Source organism: Dasypus novemcinctus, chromosome 21, assembly GCF_030445035.2.
Source record: "Dasypus novemcinctus isolate mDasNov1 chromosome 21, mDasNov1.1.hap2, whole genome shotgun sequence".
NCBI classification, from domain to species: Eukaryota; Metazoa; Chordata; class Mammalia; order Cingulata; family Dasypodidae; genus Dasypus; species Dasypus novemcinctus.
In genome coordinates this window covers 70,175,374-70,194,398 of record NC_080693.1, presented here as the reverse complement: position 1 = coordinate 70,194,398, position 19,025 = coordinate 70,175,374, and the positions used below count along the sequence as shown (strand labels likewise).

General features: G+C 44.5%; 1 protein-coding gene across 1 annotated transcript in view; it reads left to right on the top strand.

Moving 5' to 3' along the window:
* PITPNC1 (phosphatidylinositol transfer protein cytoplasmic 1) overlaps positions 1–19,025 on the top strand; it is a 291,166-nt gene that overhangs the window by 233,492 nt on the left and 38,649 nt on the right. The window contains exon 6 of the mRNA XM_004450043.5: positions 7,967–8,062. Coding sequence (XP_004450100.1) covers positions 7,967–8,062 — 96 coding nt within the window. The remainder of the gene's footprint in view (positions 1–7,966; positions 8,063–19,025) is intronic.

Sequence of the window (19,025 nt, the reverse complement as noted above, 5' to 3'; positions counted from 1 at the left end):
GGATTGGGAAAAGTGGACATAATGGACAAAGGGTATGGGGAAAGGCAGGAAGAGATGAGAGGTGGAGGCGTCTTCGGGACATGGAGCTGCCCTGGATGGTGCTTCAGAGGTAATCACCGGACATTGTAAATCCTCACAGGGCCTACATGATGGAATAGAGGAGAGTATGGGCCATGATGTGAACCAATGTATATGAGGTGCAGAGGTGCCCAAAGATGTACTTACCAAATCCAATGGATGTGTCATGATGATGGGAACGAGTGTTGTTGGGGGGGGGGAGGGGGGGGTGGGGGGGTGGGGTTGAATGGGACCTCACATATATATTTTTAATGTAATATTATTACAAAGTCAATAAAAAATTAAAAAATTAAAAAATAAATAAATAAATAAAAGAAAGCCATGTCATAATGTCAAAAAAAAAAAAAAAAAAAAAAAGATTCCTTCCTAAAAAGAATTCTCAAAGTATAAGTTTGCTAAGTCAAAGTATATGTAGATTTTTAAGACACTTGATGCTTACTGTTCATAATGTTTTACAGAAAGGGAAGATTACTTTCTTTTTACTTGGAACTCTATAAGATGGTATGTATTTGGGAGACTTCCCTTCTCCTTGTGGTATTGCCCAGTTCTTGCTCAAAGGAGTTTGCCTAGCTCACCTCTGACTGTGCTGGTCTGCACCTCCTCCCAGCATGCCTTGTTAAGGCCTCAAAAGTGTGAAAAAATCAAGGACTTCCTGCTCACAGCCAGGCAAAAGGAGGCCAAATCTGTCAAGGTCAAGAACACTAAGAATAATGTGAAATTTAAGGTTCAGTGCAGCAGAAACTTTATACTTTGGTCATCACATACCAAGAGATGGCAGAGAAACTGAGGCAGTCCCTGCCCCCAGGTCTGGCAGTGAAGAAGCTAAAATGAGCCAGATGTGTTGATTTGAACTGTATTAAAATTTTCTCTCTAAAAAAGAGTCTGGAGGTTGTCAGAAGGAATACCCCTATGTACAACTGAACAGAGTCTAAGAGACAGATAAGGTAGATACAACCCCAGGTATTGGTTCTTTTGAGGGATAAAGAGACCCACGGGTTCTATGGTCATGGCAGAAGGGGTTCACTGCCATGACAGATAGCCCTTCTTTGGAGCTGGTGTTTCTGCGTGATGGAATTGGACTCAGAGGGGATCTCTTTTCACAAGACTTGCATGCTACTTTATTGGAATTGTAGTCGGTGCTGGGTTTAAGATATATGTAGGGGATTCGAATCTCTGGACTGATAATATGACACCCAGGCCCAGAGCCTCAACAGACTTCAGCTCCTACACTTTGATTTATTGGACTTACTCCACTCAGCTAACATGGAGTTGAAGAAGATCAACCACCACAACATGGAGCCTAGAGTGTCTACAACTGGAAGCGGGAGGAGTGCATCCAGTACCCATGTGGAATCTAAGCCCTCACTTGACATAGATGTGCAATGGACACAACCAATCCAATGTCCACAGAGAAAATGTGGAATGGGTGTGGGAACGGTAGCCATGGTGGCTGCTGGGTGTGGGGAACGGGAGGAAGAGATGAGATGTGGAGGCGTTTTCGGGACGTGGAGTTGTCCTGGATAGTGCTTCATGGACAATTACGGGACACTGTAGATCCCCCCAGGGCCCACTGGATGGAACGTGAGAATGTCTGGGCTATGATGTGGACCATTGACTATGGGGTGCAGTGATGCTCAGAGATGAACTTACCAGGTGCAATGGATGTGTCATGATGATGGGAGAGAGTGTTGCTGTGGGGGGAGTGGGGGGCGGGGGCAGTGGGGTTGAATGGGACCTCATATTTTTCATAATGTAATTTAAAAAAATAATAATAAATAAATAATTTTTTAAAAAATGGAAAAAAAAATTTTTTCTTAGGAAGCAGATGTGGCTCAAGCAATTGGGCTCCCATCTACCGTATAGGAGGTCCAGGGTTCCATACCCAGGTCCTCCTGGTAAAGGCAAACTGGCCCAAGCAGAGTGCTGGCCCTGTGCAGGAATGCTGGTGCAGCAAAATGATGCAACAGAAAGAGACACACAGGAGAGACAGTAAGAGATGCAGCAGACCAGGGAGCTGAGGTGGCGGCACAAGAGAATGATCACCTCTCTCCCACTCCAGAAGGTCCCAGGATCAGTCCCAGAACCACCTAATGAAAATACAAGCAGACACAGAAGAGAACACAGAGAGCAGACAATGGAGGGAGGGGGAAAAAATAAATAAAATCTTTAAAAAAAAATTTTTCCCCCTTAATTCTTAAAAAAAAAAAAAAAGGAGTTTGCCTAGTTGAACATTCATTGTCGGTGATGAGATAAGTCAGGAGAATAAACCTGTCTGGCCCTGAAATCCACTGCAGGTGGTCCATGGTGGATGATAGAAGAGCAAGAGTAGAACATGTTTCTATAGAGCATATCTCTAATAAACACCCAAAGATGGAAGAGACCTTATAGTAGGGGTGTGGTAGGTTGAATTATGTACCCCAGAAAAGTATGTGCTCTTAATCCTAATCCGTTCCTGCGGGTGTAAACCCATTATAAATAGGATCTTTTGAAGATGTTACTTTTAGTCAAGGTGTGACCCAACTGAATGAGGTTGGGCCTTAATCCTATTACTGGAGACTTTATGAGGAGAAAGCCACATGGAGGAGCAGAAGCTGGAAGTCAGTGGAACCCAGAAGAGAAAGGAGAAGATACTGCCATGTGCATTGACTGTGTAACAGAAAAGCCACGTACCCAAGGATCACTGGCAACCAGCCCCAGGATGCCACAGTCTTCGGGGAGAAAGCATCAACTTGCCGACAGCTCAATTTCGGACTTTTCCTAGCCTCAAAACCATGAACCAACAAATTCCTGTAGTTTAAGCCAGCCCATTGTGTAGTGTTTGTCATAGCAGCCAGGAAACTAAGACAAAGGGATATAGGCAAAGTACCACAATCAACTCCCAAACCCCTATCACATCCAAAGGTAACACATTTGCCCAAGAGACTCGAGAGACCATGAAAGAGCACAGTACTTCTGGCAAAGCTTTAGCTTGATGTAGCAACAAGATGAATCTCGTCCTGAAGCTATACTCTTGCTCCACCTTAAAGAGCTGATGTTTGGATCAGAGCTCTGGCAACTGCTGTTGCCGCCCTTGGGAAAGCCCAAATGAATAGTTATTCTTGCTGAGTGTTTTCCTTTGGGACCTGGCTAAACCTCTTTCTGTTTGTTACAGTGTTGGCTTAATTCTGGATTGTTCCCTGACCTGAGTATTGAGATTAGATTGTTTCACCCTGGCCTGTGGCCTCCAATTACAATACATCTTAACCGTAGCCATTTCCCATTTTCCTGTGGAGGTAGAATCCTGCATCTTAAAAGGAGTAAGATATGGGAGGGCGCGGGGCAGAGAAGGAACAGCCAAGGAAAAAGATGTAGGAGACTAACATGACCCAGAGATCAACCTTTTTTTTTAATCATTATTTTATTTTGTTGTGACATATATACAACATAACATTTTCCTTTTTTTTTTTTTTAATTTATTTTTTCTTTCTCTCTCCTTCTACCCCACCCCCACCCCCCCCATTGTCTGCTCTCTGTGTCCGCTTGCATTCTTGTCAGCAGCACTGGGAACCTGTACCTCTTTTTGTTGCATCATCTTGCTGCATCAGCTCTCGGTGTATGTGGCGCCACTCCTGGGTGGGCTGCACTTTCATTTATTCACATGGGGTGGCTCTCCTTGCGGAACACACTCCTTGCACATGGGGCTCCCTTGGCATGGCACTCCTTGTGCGCATCAGCACTGTACATGGGCCAGCTCACCACACAGGTCAGGAGACCCTGGGTTCGAACCCTGAACCTCCTATATGGTAGGCAGATGCTCTATCTGTTGAGCCAAATCTGCTTCCCACATTTCCCATTTTAACCACCACTTTCAAGTATATAATTCACTGGTGTTAATTAGCTTCACAATGTTATGCTATAATCACCACCATCCACTACCAAAACTTTTCCATCACCCCAAAGAGAAACTCTGCCCATTACCAGAGGTCAATCTTAATATCAGATTTTTAAAGTGGTTGAAACCCGTCTCCAGAAAAAAATGCACCTCCCTAAATTTTGTGTACAATTCCAGAAGTTTCACACACTTCCTGAAACCCATCCCTTTAGACTAATAGATTAAGCTTTTGTTTTACATATGAGGACACCCAAAGAAGGTATCTGGGTTACACAGAGAAGATAACTGAATTTAAACCCAGTTCTGATTTCTAATGTAGGACATGTCAACCACTCTGATTAAGTTTCCAGTCTACATTGAGCCAAATATTGGGAATAATGTGAATTTAGGGTGCTTACAACCAAGGAAATAGAACGCAGGCTCATGAAAGGCAACAAAGATCACTTAGTAAGCAATATTCCTGTCATAGATTCCTTTTTGGAAAGTAGAACCTAATGCTTTCCATTAATTCATCAGGCACTTACTGAGCATCTACAAGCATCTCCTAGAATCTCTTATCACTGGGAGATTAATTATTTATTTGAAATTGAGATTTAATAATCTCAAGCCTGAGGAGGTTGGTGCTCAAAATGATTTTGTGTGTGTGTAGTTTTCTTTTGGTGCTAGGTACCCCACTTACTGCAACAGTCAGAAAGACAGGCTTTCCCATGGGTGGTGTTTTGTGGACTTTAGAAGGAGAGTTAAGTATCATATAAAGGAAAGAAACCAGAGTTTGAACTGAAGGGCACCTAAGTAGATTCTGCAGGCTCAATTATACAACAGTAAAGCAGAAAAGTGCCATGCTTTTGGGGAGTTGCCAGTAACAGCTACCTAGGTCACACATTTTATAAAGGAGGAGAACCAGATTCAGATTTCCTGTTTCTAGAAAGGAGCTGGGAGCACTTTTTTTTTTAATTGTGGTAACATAAGTACAACATAAAATTTCCCATTTTAAACGACTTTCAAATACCTTAGTGGTGTTAATTACATTCGCAGTGTTGGGCAACCTTTTGACTGATATTTGTCTTCTCAACTGGGTGCTAAGAGGCAGCCTTTTCACTTGGGAGGACCCTGGGTGTGGAGGCAGAAGACTTGCCTGGAATCCCAGCATCTCCAGCCACTGGCTGTGTGACCTTCGACAGGCTGTTCTTTGAGCCTTGGTTTTCTCATCTGAAATCTGAGAGTCATACCACTGAAATCCTCATAAGGTTGTCGCGGGGGGTAAATAAAAAGCATATATTAGAATGCGCCTCGTAGTGTCTGGCTCTTAGATAATACCCACTGTGATACTGCCTGCTTGAAGGGGTTTTTCTGGTAACAGTATTCATTTACTCATTCATTCCCCCAGTTTTACAGTCTATTTTTTCTTTATTTTGTAGCACATACTTTATTCTGCTTTATATTTTTGATACTAGCTTTCCAGTCTGTCTCTCCCTCTAGATGTTAATATCTTAAGGGCAAGAATTGAGCTCTTCTTGTCTTTGTAGACCCCAAACCTCAGGCAGCACTTTGTACCCAATAGGTTTGGCAGTTGGGACCTACTCAGGAGACAGAAACCACTCAATAATTTGAACTGGGGCAGTGTAATATAGAAAGAATTACTAGACTTCGATAAAGGAGTAACAATAAAGATGTAAAGTGTACCCTTAGACCTAGGGAGAGGAGCTAAGAAGAGCAAACTTGGAAGGGGACCCCTCTTCACAGCTGGGGTTCAGACTTTGTTGGGGAAGGTGTGACTGTAGCCCACAGGGTGACAGAGAAGTTTGCTGCTTCTCCCGGGCCAGAGCCCTCAGAGGCACAGGTTGGCTGAGGCGGGTGGGCAGGTGTGCAGAGGGAGTCAGGGCGCCACCACCAGTGGGCCCAGGTGTATGCGTTCTGGGCATGCGCTGGGGCAGGGCGCCACTGAATGCCCCCTCTGATAGGCCCCTGCAGCAGGAGCCAGAAAAAGCAACACGGAGAAGCCCCCTTGTTCCCGCACTGTCCCTCCAGCGCCCTCTACTGACGAGGCTAAACATTGTGCTCGCTGTAAAGGAGAAATGCTTACAGGGTCCAGTCCACAGAGCAGAACCTGAAGGGTGAATTTGGATCTGAGAGACAATACTTAATTTGGTAGGGGAGCGGGTGTAGCTCGGCGGTTTCCCATGTACGAGGTCCCAGGGCTTAATACCTGGTACCTCCTAAAAAAACAAACAGTAATTTGGTAACTGGTGCAATGGGGGATCAAAATGTTTGAATTGAGTTGAGGAAAGCTCACATAATCTGTCATTAACACCCACCTCCCCCTTGGACCCATGATCATTTCTCTTTCTTTGAATCCCATAAATTTTACAATCAGTAAATGTCAACTCTCTCTAACTTCTCTTATACTTTGCTCTCAGTGGAAGCTCATTTCCCTCAGAGGTGCTTTGCTTTCTTGTTTCTTAATAAAGCACGTGTTTTTCTTCTCTTGGTGCACATTTAAAAGAGACTCATGCAGACAACCTTAGGCCCTGTATTTCATTGCACAACTTGAATGCATTACTCTGCCTTCTCTCTATTTCATTTCAAAACAATTTACCCGTCCTTCCTATATACTTTAGGAGTGCCCCAAAGTGCCTGACTTCAAGTGGCAGTGGAAGGAATTAGAGCTGATCCAAGATCAATCTTTCTCTGCCTTCCAGGAAAATGCAGTGGCCACCTCTGGTCAGACTGAGAGTAAATTTCTTTGGACAAGTCTGAAGACGTCAGTCTCTAAACATCTTAGAAGAAAATAGAAGATAGAGTAAACAGGAGACTTGGAAGATAATTCCCAGCACAGATCTTATTCAGAAAGTTTTGGAAAGTGCTAATATTAATAGTTTCAACCAGAGAATCAAACCTAGAAGAGTATGGCATGTAAAGAGGCCCTGTAGATGCTCTCCTATGGGAGATCACATTATTAAGAGGCACCAAATGTGAGTTGAGACAATGTTTTTAGACATCAACCATTCTGTCCTTCCAAAATATTTCATTCTTCTCTGAAAAGTCGGATTTAATTAGTGTGCCCCTGCAGGAACTAGCTAAACTGTGACGCATGGATACAATTAAGACTCTCCTCGAAGGATGAAGTGGTTTTCCAGACTCAATCTGTTTACCATCCTTCAGAAGGACAAGGAGGGCCATCCTCTTAGACCAGAAAAGTGGCAATGGGAAAAACAAGAGGAACTTAATCTGTCACCAAAGCATGTGTGTTTGTGTGTGTGTGTGTGGCTGTCTTATACTTTTTTTATTCAAGTAAGGAATATTCTCGGACAGTAGAAATCTAGAGTAGACTGGCAGGAAGCCCTAGAAGCATCTTTCCAAGCTATTCCTTATTATCCTTTACATGTACCAAGCTAGACGAGGCCTAATATGATCAAGGATAACTTGTGTGTTTATCCCTGGGAAATGGGATTGTGAACAATTTTTATTTTGTTTTTGTTTTTCTCTGTCTTGTCCAATGAGCATGTATTATTTGTGATATTAAATATATATAAAGTTTTAATAACACAACACACACCAAAAAATAGTTTTCTTCTCTAGGCCTAGCCCTAGCTATTGCTTTTTTTTTAATTATTTATTTATTTTTTTTGGTCTCATATCTTCCCATACCTTTCCAGCCTCTTCATGCTCCCTATTGAGATTAACTGCCAAAAATCAGCTGACTTCATTTTTGGAAGAGATTTATTTCCTCACCCTTGAATGTCTAAAAACAGCCCGTTTTTTCTTCTGCCCCTCACCAAGCTGTGATTGATGCTCCACCTGCCTCTGATGTGACAAAACCTAAGCGATGAATAAAAGCCTTTTATCATGCTTGCACATTCTGAGGCAGGCGGAAAGCACTAGCCGGGGGCACTGCACCGTGTGAAGATGCTCGGTGAGATGTTATTCTACCTCAGGCACACTTGTGCCAACCCGCAGATCTCGTAGAGAATATTACCTGGTATAACTAACCTTTGATTTATTGCTCTGCTCTTTCAGATTTTTGACAGTGAAGCCAAAGACATAGAGAGAGAAGTTTGCTTTATTGATATTGCCTGTGATGAAATTCCAGAACGCTACTACAAGGAGTCTGAGGTAAGCAATAGGTGGGATGATGTATGGACAAGATTCATTTAACAAATTCTTATTAAACACCTCCTATTCTGGAGACTTCCATCAGTCTTTGTATTGATTCAATTTGGTTTCCCACCTTGCTGTGTTCTTTAATGTGGGTCTCAAAATTAAGTCCCTGATCCTCAGGGCTCATCATTGGCTCTGGCTGCTACTCAATATTGATTTATCTTCCTGTTTCCCCAACTCTGACATCATTCTGGACAGCATCGGTAATCACAAGGGTGACCTCTCAGTTCCTGGATCTCTTCACCCCAGTCATCTGTTCCTCTAGAGTAGTGATTCCCTGCTAGAGGAGAGTTTCCCAGCCTTGGTACTATTGGCATTTTGGGCCAAATCATTCTTTATTGTGGGCGACTGTCCTGTGCATTGAGTTTTACCTGCTAGATGCCAGTAGCACTCTCTAAGATGTGGCAACCAAAAATGTCTTAGACATTGCCTGGTCTCCTCTGTGAGGCAGAATCACCTCTGACTGAGCACCACTGTTCCAGAATAGAAGACAACTTGCCATTCTTATCTGGCTTTATCTCACAACAGCATTCAGCACAAGTGATCATTCTCCTCTTGGAATTCTTGCATTTCTCAGTTCACTCCCCTCGTTTTCCTCCTAACTTTCTGGCCAATTCTTTGTAGATTCCTGGTATCCTCTCTTTCTTCCTCCATATCTCCATGTTACCATCGTTTAAGGCTCAGATCTGAACCCCTTTCCCATCACACTTGATGCTTTCTCCCTCTCATCCATTCCCAGGATCTTAAATATATTTTATCTTCCAAACTCTCCCAAATTTGTCTCCAGCCAAGATTTTCTTATCTAAACCCTAGATTCATTTCTATTTGTGTTAGATGTCTCATAGGCATCACAAAATCCATTCATCTTTCCCCAAAACCTACTCCTCATCTCATCATCTCATTTCAGTAAATGGCATCAGTGTCTACAAAGAAACCTTAAGGTCATCCTGACTCCTTCTCTCTTACCTCCCCAACCAGTCCATGACCAATACCAGTCAAAATTCTATCTTTAAAATATACCTCAAAGCTTTCTGCTCCTCTCCATCTCTGCTGCTAGCTCTCCAGGTCAAGCCGTCCTATAACCTAACCAATAACTTAAATAACTCCAGTGACCTCAGGGGTCTCCTGATTTCCACTCTTTACCTCTCCAATCCATTCCCCACCTAGCAGCCAGCGCACTCTTGTAAAAGCATAAATCAGATCATTTGCAATTCCATCAGAGGCTTTCTGTTGTACCTGAATAAAATCTAAGTGCCTTCACACGGCCCTTTCCTCCTTTCCAGCCTCCCTTTGTGCCATTCTTTCTCTTATTTTTGCTGCGCCCGCCATGTTGACCCTCCTTCCTTTTCTCATACATGCTGGCTCTGGGCTCCTATACGCACTGTTGAGCCTCCTCCTCGTGGAAATCTATTCCCCACTCTTTTATCCCCAGATGGTTTCATCCTGCAGTTCCTGGCTTAACTGTCATTTCTTCCACCACAGCTTCCCAATCCCATACTCTTAAATTCAGCTTCGCTATCACACATTCTCCCCATATGCTTCCTCCTTGCACTTGAGACCTTCAACTGCATCTGTACACATGTGATTATTTCTCTACTGTTTGTATCCCCTGCTAAAATGGAAGAGGCCCGAGGGGAGGGACCCTTGGTGTCTCCTTTGCTTCCTGTCTTTCATGACACATAGCAGGGACTCAGTAAATATTTATTGGCTGAAAGGCTACTCACCTCTCATTTTCTTGGTCAAACTGCATCCAGGAAAGAACACCTTATAACCCAGGGAAAGGTGCATTGAATATGTCCGTGAATAATTCTGCTCAGCATGAAGAAAAAGTTCCTCACAAGTTCATGTAAATTAAAAGAAGGTTTCCAGGGATGACCTCTGAAAACACAATGCACAGGGAAATGAGTCAGGCACTGCTTGACTGCAAATGAGACTTGTTGGTTTCTTCATTACTATTCATATTTGTCTCAAGACTTTCCACCAAATAAGGAGAGAACCCTCCATGTAGCAGGCAGGATCCTGCTAAAGCTCTTTGAGAAGAAGAGCTCCTGAAGAGGGCAGGAAACCCAGGCAACCCTCTGGGACCAAAGAGCCAAAGAAGTAGGAAGCAGACTTGGCCCAATGGATAGGGCGTCCCCCTACCACATGGGAGGTCCGCGGTTCAAACGCCGGGCCCCCTTGACCCGTGTGGAGCTGGCCCACGTGCAGTGCTGATGCACGCAAGGAGTGCCATGCCACGCAGGGGTGTCCCCGCGTAGGGGAGCCCCACGCGCAAGAAGTGCTCCCCATATGGAGAGCCGCCCTGCACGAAGAAAGTGCAGCCTGCCCAAGAATGGCGCCACACACACGGAGAGCTGACACAAGATGACACAACAAAAAGAAACACAGATTCCCGGTGCCGCTGATAAGGATAGAAGCGGTCACAGAAGAGCACACAGCGAGTGGACACAGAGCAGACAACTTGCGGGGTGGGGGGAGAGGAATAAATTTTTTAAAGGAAGAGCCACAGAAGTGATGGGAAGACAGCTTCACCCAGTGCTTCGCGCAACACTGCACATCCCTACACGTTGATGGACTTGCTATGAAACCAGCAAAAGTCTCTCCATAGAATGAGACCAGGACAAGGCCAAAAAGGAGCCCCATTTGTTCATCTCTTAGCAAGTTCACAGTTACGTTTAGCTTTGTTTTTCTTAAAAGTCCAGGGTGTGGTTGGCTGCAGAATGCATATAAATCGATGATGTTACAAAGCTCAGCCTCTGGGTGGATGTGTAGGACACAGAGTGACTCACATCAGCCTCTCCCTGATCCTTTAAGAAACAGCAGCTGCAGAGCACACGCCTGTAATTAAGCAGCTAAGCATTTGCTAAGATCAGGTTAGACTTTTATATCCCAAAGAATTCCAAAATGTGGAGGTGAACAAATCTAAACCACATTGGGAGCCCGGTTTGTTTGTGTAATGGAGGAATTCGTTTTTAACAGGTTTATTTATTACGCCTTAAATCAGCCTTAATGAATCCAAGAGAAGAGTTTCAAGGTCCATATGTTATAGCTCAAGGACGAGTCTGGGGCCCTGATGCCAAACATATTGTGATTGGCTTGCATGTTGCTAAACAACAAAAATAGCCTTGCAACTGTTGTCGTTGCAAGGCTGGAACGTCATTTATGAACGGGTCACCCAAGTTCCATCAACAGCCATTAATAAACTACTAACAGGATATAAATGGTGACTTGCACCCACAGCAATATTAAAAAGGTAGAATTAAGGCAAACGACTGATTCTGATAGTGTGAAAACTCTAGAGAAATGTATTCTCTTCAGCTGATTCTCAGGCCAGAAGGAGAAGTGGAAAAGAGCCAGTAAAGGTGCTTTCTGTTTCAAGAGAAAGGTTTTATGCCAAGAGGAGTCGACAAGAGTTTTGATATTCCTTTGGAAAGTTTTGATGAGCATTTGTGTTAGACCCCAAAGATACAAGTAAAACACAGCCTCGGCACTCACAGAGCTCACAGCTGGGGAGAGAGACCTGTGCAAGGTCTGTCAAAACAGAAAGCCGGAGAGGGATTCAGCTCCCACACTCAGAGCTACCCCCTGCCTATCCTGGAGTCTTAGGGTTACTTATTAAACATGGAAGAAAGAGCTCCATAGGGCTCAGCCCGTTCACTCTTTAATGTTTATTTTTATTGCTGTAATATACATACAACTTAGAATTTCCCATTTTAATCACCTTCAGATCTACACTCCGGTGGTGTTAATTACTTTCACAAAGTTATGCTTCCATCACCACCGATTACCAAAACTTTTCTATCACCCCTAACAGAAACTGCGCCCAATAAGCCATTCGCCACCCCCACCTGTACACTCTTTCTCATGAGACGCACTCTGTCCACTGCTTTCCGGATGATCTGCCAGCCTATGTTACAGGTACAACTCTTCTTCCCTGGCCCTGGCCATTAGACCACAAAGGGCAAAGTGTAATTGGGAGGCTGCAATAAAATCTTAGGAAAAGTTTGTCTTGTGGAACTCCCCTGTGACCCCAGCCCTGCTGAGAATCTAGACTATAGTGTGAACCCACCAGAAAGAAGAGGGGTGAGTTTCCAAGGCTGTTTTGGTTGTCGTGCAAACCATCAAAAATAATAGGTACTGAGAATTAGGGAAACAGCCAATTCAGAAAGCAGACCATTGCCAAATAAGTTTCTACTCCACACACTGTAAATAATTAACGTCCTCCTCCCAACCATCAGTTTCCTTCTAAAATGGAATCTGACCTTGTCATTCTCAGCTTCAAACCACTCACTAGCTGGGAAGAAGCCCAATCCCTTACCACTGCCCTCTGCCTCCTCCACTCCCCAGCCCTTCCCTCTTCTGCACCACTTGATTGGTGAACGCCTATTCATTCCCTCTTTAGAGCTGAGCTCAAATATGACTTCCTCTCTGTGGCCTTTCCTGGACCCCCTGCACCCCTATCCACTGCCCGGGGCCAGCAGCATTCTGGTTGGCATCTACTTCTAGACCCTGACTTCCAAGAAGATAAGAACTCCGTCTTATTTATCACCATCCCTCAGCAGCAGCTAGTCCAGCACCAGCACATAGTACATGCTCATGAAACAGTTGCTGAATGAATGAGTAAAACAAGTGGCTTTGTTTTCTCCTTCCATCAGTGACAACTTCAGAGCAAGTGCTATCCAAAAAAAAAAAAAAAATGTGTTGCCATTAAGCTAACAGTTGTGAATCAGAGTTCCTTATCTATTTATTTTTTGTTCTTGTTCTGTCTCTGAGGCATACAGCTTTATGAGGGTTTTCTTCCAATCCATCTTTGTAAGTTGGCTATGTCAGCATCATAAAGAGGAACACACACATTCTGCAGAGAAGGCTGCCATGCTGGGGGCTGGAATCTGTTCTGAGATTTTTGATGCTTATGAATTCAGACCAGGCTTATCTGGGTCACTCCTCATCACCCCGTCACACACATCGCCATCCAGGCCCAAGGAAGGGATTGAAGGCACTACTTTTCCTTTTTCCATTTCTCCCTGGAATCCTTAGAGTCACACAGACAAAAATGCCCCTCATTAAGGTGACCAGGGCAAGGAATTTTCCACTGGGTGCCTCTGCCTGGCAGTCTTCTTGCCACCACTAACCAGAGATTCAGAAGGACACTTTGGGGACTCGGGATCAGCTGATAGCCCTCTCCTTATTCTCATTTTGCAGCGCTGCTCTTTCCTACCCAAATCGAGGGCCTGCACTTTGATTCCCAAGAACTTCTTAGCTCAACTTTTGTCCACATCTCCACAGGAGAACTCTGCTGGGCAGTGCTACATTGCAAAAAGGAAAAAAAATCAGTGCGATCTCTCAGGCAGGGAGAGCACCTCCATTAGTCTCAACACACCAAGGCCCTGTCCCCTGCCCCGCCCCATGAGTGTCATAAAGCCCCTTGCACTGAGTCACATGCCGGCATTCATTCACACCACCAAAGCAGCAAAGTGGAGGTGAAGCCAAATCTGAGCAGATTGCACTTGCTCTGGGGCTCATCTGTGGGTTCTCACTTGTGCCAAGATTTCCATCCCGACTCTTTGATGCTCTGCCAAGATTTCAAGGTGAAGATCCCAGCCCAGGAATGAGGAACTCCTTAAGATAAGTTGTAGCATGCCTGCGGAGGGCACAGGCTGAATTGGCAGATTTGGAATTCTAGAACACATCTCAACACCCAGGCTACAGGACCAGTCCAGCCTGGGCAAAATCTGAAAGTCAAGCCCAAAGAAATATAACTTGGAGGCCTTTGGTTTGGACTAATGGTAAAAGCCAGCCCTCTTCCTCCCTGATTCACTACATCGTCGAGAAGATTTGGCTTCCATTACAAGACGGAGTGACCAGAGAAAATGAAATCTTCATCAGCCTCGTAGGAGCCACCACCCACAGCCCTCTCCCAGACACAAATGTGTAGGGTATGGGCTGCTTCTAAACTTTCAGTTAAGCCTTGAGTAGAAAGAGTGAAAAAAGAAAAACGAAAAATAATGCCCTGGTGGGGAAGTTTGGAAGTAGAGGATTTGTATGTGTGTGCTTTTCTGTTTTGTTTGTTTTCTTAACCTTCATTGATTTATGTAAACAAAAAACTAAGGAGTCTCTAGACCAGTGGTTCTCAAGAGGGGACAAATTTGCCCTCATGGGGACATTTGGCAACGATTGGGGAAATTTTTGGTTGTCACATCTGGGGAGGTGCTATGGCATCGAGTGGCTAGAGCCCAGCGACGCTGCTAAACACCCTATAATGCCCCTCTCCACAGAGACCGATTAGCCCAAAATGCCAATAGGCCAGGTGGAGACACCCTGCTGTAGACCAGTTCAAGGAAAGGAAACCTAGTGCAGCCTACTAGTTGCAAGACTCAGTAATCATTTCTCTAGCTAGTATTTCTTCAGTGCCTACTGTGTGCCAGGCTCCAGGCTAGGCACTGAGGCTACAAAGACAAGATCATGTCAGCCCTCAGAGGGCTTACTCTCTATTGTCCTTTGAACTTGACCATCTTGTTACAGATAAAGGAAATCCCTCTCCTCTTCATTTTAAAGAAATTGAAATTGGGGAGATGGTCAGTGTTTTGAACTCGGGTAGCAATAAAGAAGAGTACCATGGGCTGTCCTAGATACACTGACCTTCTCCCCCCACCATCATGTGGTATAATTGAAATTATGAAAGTGCAGGGGGAGTTTTTCGGCAGAATTTAATTTAGATCCTCCCCCTTGAATTGGGGGACTCAACCCCCAGAACCTCTGCAGTCAGTTCACTGGTCAGGCCCATTTAAATATCTGCCTTCTCTATTGAGGAGAGAACAGAACCAAGAGAAATACATCTAACTTTCCCAATAACTGTCAAAGGGTGAGAGATTAAATGCTCTTGATAAGTACAAGGGCCCCCAAAAAGGGAACAGAGAAGCGACATGAGTAAATATTGTCGTACTTGGCTGGAGCCTTTGGTACAAAGTGCTTCATCCAAATCGCTCGGCTCTCTTAAATTAAAATTATTTCCATTTTGGTTTACATCTTGGCGGTTGAGGATGGTAAAGATTTTCAACTATCTCTGAATGGCTGGATTTAACACAGCTGCCACATGCTGTGGTCTGTTGTCGAGTTCAGTTCGTCGTTGGGTTGTTATTGTCATTCTTCCCCTCTTCCCTCAGTCCATCTGTTTCTTTCTGAGAGTAGCGCAGCTGTTTTGTGATGGGTTCCAACCTACCGGGGCGTTGGATAGTAAGAGGACTGGCTGCACCATTGGCATGGGAGAAGTGCTGCCAAAGTGCTCCCTAGTAACAGCCTCTAAAACAGGGGAGCAAGCAGCCTGCAAAGGAGAAACTGTGGAGCCATCGCCAGCGGCTGCACCGCAGCGCCCTGCGCCCTGTCTTGCCTCTGCAGCGTCTGGGTGGTGGTGGTGGTTTTACAGGAGCTCATAGGAAAACCAGGGGGAGAAGCAGAAAATCATTCAGGGCAGGTTCTCTCACCTGCTTCCCCAAGGGCCCAGCGAAGACGTTGATGGCATTTCCCAAGGAAAGAGCAGCGTGGCACCTGCAGTGACATTACAGACCTGGCTGTGCAGGGAGAGTCTGCGCGATCTCCTGGGAAACCGCCTTTCCTTTTCTCTCCCCTCTCCCCCCACCCCTCCCCATCCCCTTTTCAAGTTGCAGGACATCCCAAGCATCTAATAAGGCCCACTGCAGCGGAAAGACAAAGGTTCCAAGGCGCAGTGCCAGCCTTAGGGACTTTGAGCAGCTTCTATATAGGGATGGGGCTCTATCAGCCTGGCCCGAAAGCCAATATTCTGGGAAGGCGAGGCAGGCAAGGCGGGAGGGAAACTGCCCTCCCTCTGACCTTCAGGAGCTTGTCCTTTTTGAGGGCACAGTACAAGGCCTTGAGAGGCAATGAAAAGCAAGCCACCCCTCACCTCCAAAAAACTCATGATCTGGTTGGGAGGTTAAAGTATAAAAATACAAAAGGCGAAGTTATAGTACAGCGTGAGACAAAGGAGAAATGCATTCACACAGCTGTGTGTGACTTACTCCGCCAAGAATCTTACACACCAGAACCACCAGGGAATTCCAAGGTGGGTGGGGGGAGCTCCGTAAACCGAAGAGGTTCGGGCCGGCTTTAGAGGAGAGGTGGAATTTGACCTGGACCCTTTTAAAAACGTTTGTCTTTATTGTTCGGTCTGCTCACAAAGTCATACATGATCCTTGTAAAAAATTCAAATATGCTTTAAATATGCAATGTAACTTTGAAAGAGGATATCTCCTGTGATCCCCGAATGCAAAGATTGCAGTGGTACAAGTTGGTGTTTATAAGGTTTGTACTTAAACATTGCATAAATAATATTATTTCCTGAAAATAAGCTCACACTGGGCACACTGCATTGCTGCGTGTGTTTTTCACTAAGCAATGTAAGCTTGGCATCTTTCTGGGGCAGCACACATCTCTGTAGCTGTCTTTTTAATGGCTATAGAGTATTCCACTATATGGTTATGTCATATTTTTAATCAGTTGCTGGTGATGGGCAGTTAACAGGTGTTTCCATTCTTTTGCTATTACAGTACGGCCAGAAAGATCCTCAAATGACATTTTTGGATGTGGCCCTAATGTTTCTGTAAAAAAAAAAAATTCTAGTAGTGAAATTGTTGGGTCAATGAGTACGTGGGTTTAAATCTTGCTAGGAAGAGCTAACCTGCCCCTACCCAAAAGCTGTACTAAATCACTCTCTGAAACCCACTGTTGAATGGGAGCAAGCTGAACTTCGAAACTGAGTGAAACTGAATAGGCAGTGTATTAAGTGGCAGGGGAGGCGATGGCAAAGACAGGGAATTCCAGTGGTATATGGCGGAGTTGAGCTAGTGTTCTGTACATGAATTGCGGGGAGAAAAAAATGAAGTGAGACATCTTTTGTTGTTTTAAAATATTGTTTTGAATTTCGTATACAGAAAACATTTTGTTACATTGCAGATTTTAACATTTAATAAATGCAACTTGCAGATTAAGTGCAGTATATACTGAGCATTTAAATTAAAATGTACATTTCATAAATAGCTTCGATAGAAAACATCATTTTGTGTATACTACACATTAAGTGCAGGTGAGAAATTGACATATAAATATATTTTAACACTTTTTTCTGAAATTAAACTGCAGTTTTGTTGAAAAAAAAAGTTTCAGTGAGAGACTTTTTGGCTGCAGGAGAGGGGGAGAGCCTCGAACGCCATCACGGAATGGAATCTGGACTTTACTCTGCAGATAGCAGAGGGCTTTCCCAGCAGGGGCCACCAGCAGCGGTGGGAAGGGACTCCCTTTGTGGCCCTGTCTTCGGTTTGATGAAGGCAGGCTCCTGGATGCCAAGAGGGAGGCACCTTCCAATTCCATCAGCCTTCTCCTCTTTCTCTTTCCCACCCCCTTCCCTGAACAAAGTGCCTTCAGCCCTCTTGACAACCATGTTTGGAAAGAGAAGAACATTAAACAGTTGAGTCAGACCTCAACCACCTTGGTTACATCATTTTTAGGCAAATAATTGGCAATTCATTTCCTAGGAGGCAAACAGGTATTCTCTTTTGGATCTCATTCCTTCTGAATAAAAGAAACCTGGGTCACCAAGTCTAGCTGACGTACCATGCCTAGTTCTGATTTTCAAAGCCACTGCTGCTCGTTTAGTCTAATAGTACGGAGCTACCGCAGTGATGCTAGCAAAGCCGATTTTAATTGGGAGTGCTAGGAAAGCTGTGGCATTCACTGCCATCCTAGAGAAAGGATGTTTTTTGGTTTTTATTTTTTCGAGGAAAAATAGTTAAATTACCACAACAATTGCGTGAATGAGGTCCCCCAGAACTTAGTGCCGAGAACAGCAGTCGCCAATCTTACCAATTGGATTTGGTGGTGAATCCAAGTAGGTCAAATGAAATCAAGGCAAATGATGAATTCGTAAATGCAAGATCCAAAGCAGAGATTCTGAGTATCTGCCAGGTATGGAGTTGCTGGTTAAGGTGGTGGGTCATGGAATCAAATAGAAAGAGCTCTTGGGGAAATGGTTCTGTGTCCCAAGAGGAACAGACCAAAGAGAGCAGAATTCATCCAAGCAAAACATCCCTGCAAGGGTGAAGTGATTGGGCTTATTGTGGAGGGATCTGTGCAAAAGATAGCAGATCAGGATTCTCAGTCCCTGATTTCCATGTCTAGATGACTCAAACCCTAAAGTGAGGAAGGGTCCTGGCGCTGGGCCCAGGTGATCACAGCCATAGCACTTCATCACCACCTACTATATTTTAAATCCCTTCCTTCCTTCAAAAGAACAAATGGGTGGAGAGATGAGATGAGATGATGTAAAATGACAGGAAAAGAAAGGCAAGGCAAGGCATGTAAAATGACTAGCGCAGTCCCTGGCACATAGTAAGCATTTAATAAATGTTCCCTTCTCCCTGATTCAACTCTGTCATTAGGATCTGCCGATGGGTTGCAGGAGCAGTTGCTCAGTGGAAATTACGTGGCTTTGGAAAGTGGCTGCTGTGAGTGGTGACATGGGAGCTTGTTTGGTGTTGGATTTCATTTGTCAGAATGAGTGGCAAGAAGGAGCAGAGGGATGATTCAGATTGCTCCAGCTCTCAGGATCACGGAATCCTTACAGGCACAGTGCGATCCTGCAGACTCTAAAGCCACTTGTACTTCTGAGCTTTTTTTTTTAAGGTGTATGGTTATTGTTTAACATGAATTTAGAATTGCCTGTGTCTTGAATACTTCACCTCTACAAAACTTAGAAGTTACACTTCCTATGTGTGGTGCCAAGTTTGGGCCATCTGTGGCACGGCAGTCCCAGAGTACCCGAGGCAGTTTTGGCATTCAATCACTGCCTGCAGTCAGCCTTCTTGCCAGGTGTATTTTAGACTTTAAAGGAAGGAAGCAGAAGCCA